Source organism: Alligator sinensis, unplaced genomic scaffold, assembly GCF_000455745.1.
Source record: "Alligator sinensis unplaced genomic scaffold, ASM45574v1 scaffold384_1, whole genome shotgun sequence".
Lineage (NCBI taxonomy): Eukaryota > Metazoa > Chordata > Crocodylia > Alligatoridae > Alligator > Alligator sinensis.
In genome coordinates, this window is record NW_005842902.1 from 104,737 (window position 1) to 108,348 (window position 3,612).

The 3,612-nt window shown below is 37.0% G+C and overlaps 1 protein-coding gene across 1 annotated transcript in view; it reads right to left on the reverse strand.

Moving 5' to 3' along the window:
- Positions 1–496: 496 nt before the first annotated feature.
- The window catches only part of FAM13C (family with sequence similarity 13 member C), a 105,937-nt gene continuing 102,821 nt past the window's right edge, over positions 497–3,612 (reverse strand). Inside the window, exons 10-11 of the mRNA XM_014525843.1 lie at positions 1,899–2,000; positions 497–943 (exon numbers count right to left, since the gene is read on the reverse strand). Of these exons, the coding sequence (XP_014381329.1) occupies positions 820–943; positions 1,899–2,000 (226 nt within the window). The 3' untranslated portion in view covers positions 497–819. The remainder of the gene's footprint in view (positions 944–1,898; positions 2,001–3,612) is intronic.

Genomic DNA, 3,612 nt, shown 5'->3' on the forward strand with positions numbered 1-3,612 from the left:
TACAGAAATAGAACTCATCATGTATGAATCATTTATTTTGCTGAATTTTATTTCAGATACTATAAACCAACTGGTTTTAAAAGGACAACACCCAGGATCTTTATATCATGTCCACAGTTTTTTATAGTACCCTTTTACATGCCCAGTAAAAAAGCATCCCTTCCCTGATCACTGTTTCTTTTTTGATTTCCCAAATAACACAGGTATTTTTTTTCCCATTTCTAAAAACCACGCTTCCATTTAGCAGTTATTTTACTACTTTAATTCTGCACCTGCACCAGTTTGCTTCACTCCAATAATCTAGAGTCCATGGATACATTTGAAGCACATGGGAGCTACACCTACATATCTCATGGCAGAATTTGGTCACAATGATTTAAGTTAACATGTTGTTTCCCCTGATGGAGTAAATTCATTTTTAGGTCCTACAGAAGTATTTAATAATAGTGCATGATATTTTTTTTTTGGTGACACAGAAGTGGATTTGTTTGTTGTGTGTAGGAATCTGGAGAGCATTCCCTGACATTTTATAAATGGTAAAATAGAGCAAGTCTGATTGAGAGCCTAAACTACATCACAGTGTCCTTTAACTTTATTATTACAGTGCCCTTCAAACCTTCCCCCCCCCCCCCTTAAAGTGCAAGCCATTCACTCCTGTTTACATACTCTTACATGTTGCTGTCCTCCACACCTGATAATATAACTATTAAAGTGCATCACAATCTCATTGTGTCCAATAACTGTGCAGAAACTTATACTTGTAAAACTATTTTTTTTGCTAGAGAAACAGTAGCACTGCATAACACAGAATTCCGATCTTCAGATTGTTTTGACGACATCATGCTTATTAATGAGCACCTCTAAGAACCTGATTTTGGCTTTTGTGTGCTTGTATTCAGAGTACTCTTCGGCCATTGGTATGCGATCTTCCTTTTGTGGACTCCTATAAAAGGCAAATAACACCCATCACATTTTATTATGAAAAAAAATAGATTTTAATTTTTTTCAGTGGAGATTTATGCATTTTATTTGTTTCTAATTTTAGACACCCACAGATAATGTGACAAGAGCAATAGGGAAGCAGGATTATACTAATGGCTATTAAAATATTGAATTGTGATAATAAGCTTACTACACATAATTTCTTATCAATGGTGTAATTGCTAATTCACTTTAAGATACGCAGACAAGGTGTTCCACAATTTGGAAGATACGATTACCAAAGTACTAGCTGAAGCAGGCTGGAATGGGATAGTAGAGAAGTCTGGAAGCATTTGAACTCTGTAGAAATTACCTTCATTTCACAGGGCCTCCACAATTTGTTCAGATCCTTGAGACTCTTCCAGGTTTGGGGCCCTTCATTTTTTTATCACGTTTTTTGGAGCATGTATGTTTGGAGCAAGTAGCTCTTCATTTCACCCTGCCCCAGATGTGGCCTGATGGATAGGTGTTATAGACATGAAAGCCCATTGATCTCAATAAGACACTAATTGCTTTCAACAAAACTTACTTAGACCCAGAAATTACAGAGCAGAAATTCCCAAGCCTTCTGACCCCCTACTACTTATTGATGATACTGTTCTGTTTGTGGAAGAGTACATGGAAGGATTGGTAAATATCACATTTTATTGGTAAATATCACATTATATTTAAAATAAGATAGGCTAGTTCTATATTGTAGAATTACATTTTCACATCACATTATTTCTAAGAGCAAAGTGTGACGGTAGCAAATTTACATTGCTCAATTGCTTAAAAACTCCTGAATTCATTTGAGTTATCACACAGATAACAATTACTTAACTCACATCTTTCAGGTGAGTCACTCCTACATAAGAGCACATACTTTAATGGAAACATATAAATAAGCTGAAATACATGAATGCAGTATTGTTTACCTTCCTGTTTGTTTGAAGAACTGTTCCTCAAATTCTCTCAGGGCTTTGCGAAGCCTTCTTTTGTCTGCTTTTGCTTCTCTGAGATGTTCAAGCAGCACCGGCCTGTGAAGGAATATTTTGAAGTTTGTATAGACCTCAAAATACTTAAGAAGTTGATGATCAGCTATCATCTCTGGAGTCAGGTATAGACATTACACTTTCACCAGTATAAGTGATCAGAAACCAGTACATACCCATAACAGACCAAAAGTTCAGCACACACAAACTGGTTTGGACATGGTGGAAACCAATCTAAAATTTCTCCTCCCCTCCCAGCCTCCGCAAAGGGCAAATGTGTATTTTGTTCACTACTGTGCCACATGCAGAAAGCAGTGTAACTTAGATCAATTCTGTCTTGGGCTTTTTGAATGACTGTACCCAGCATGGATACACATAGACTCCCATTGAGTTCTGTGGTATCTAAGTGCAGAGATCAACTATCTGGTGTGAGAACTTCAAAGAATTCTAATAGTTTTCCTTAAAGGGTAATAGGATTTCTGACATTAGAAGTTTAAAACTGATACTTAAAATCTGGTGTTATATTCACTTCTCAATAAGATGAGTCCATTTGCACCATTTGGACCTAATCCTATGAGCATTCTCAGAGTTATGGGTACACAGCATCTAGGATTCACATACCGTCTTGCAGGATCAAGCACCTAATTAGCACGATAACTGCATAAGACCCACTTCATCAAATATCTGTTGCCAAACAGTACCGCTTACTGTAATTAAGCAAAACTGCAAGTAGTAGTAAGAACTAGGCAGGGAAGCATTTGCAGGACAATGTTAGGAGACAGAACACCTCCAGAATATGTCCTAGGTGGTATTATTTCAAAATAATGAACTGCCCTGAGATACCATTTGTGAACACACATAAGTTATGAATTCCACAGAAAAATATGCCATCTTTATTTTCACTCACTTGATAGGACCTAAGTGATTTAATTAATTATTTGTTTCTCAGCCAAAAAAAAAATAATAATAAAGGAAAGGAAATAATCAAATGATCCATTCTCTGCATGCATTTTCTTGAATGAGTGAAAAGGTTCAGTGACATCAGCACATGTGTCTCACAAGTGAATAGGTTGGCATAACCTGAGCTGTCCACTGAAATACAAAACAAACTGTATCTCTGCTTTGTTCCTCTAGAGTTGGCTGGCCATCCTTCTTAATAGCAATACTTTATTTAATGAAAAGTTTGACAGGATGATGCTACGAAGTGGTGAAAATATATAAACATCTATACTAAATCAGACTATAAATTTAAACCTATATTTAAAGTCTATTGTACAATAATAGATAAAATAATATTCTGATTCTTTGCTCAATTTGCCTGTTGATGCTTTTATTTCACATCTGTGGCAGTACTATTAGGAAAAATGACATTTAACCAGTATGGGCATGTCCAGATGAGTGTGCACATGCCTCTTGCCCTGTCTTAAACCCCTTTGAGATGCAGTTAGAGGCCTATGCGGAAATGAAAAAACTCTCCCCGTGCTGCAAACATAAAATTAGACCCCTGGGGTCTTAAAAAAAAATATTAAGTTAAAAAATGTGGGGCAGGAGATGCTTTGGCTGCCACAGTCTCTCTATGGTTGGCCACTTGCCCTGGTGCTGAAGCAGCTGCACTAGGGCTCCAGTGCCCATAAGTAAGGGGTCGGGGGGGCTGGAG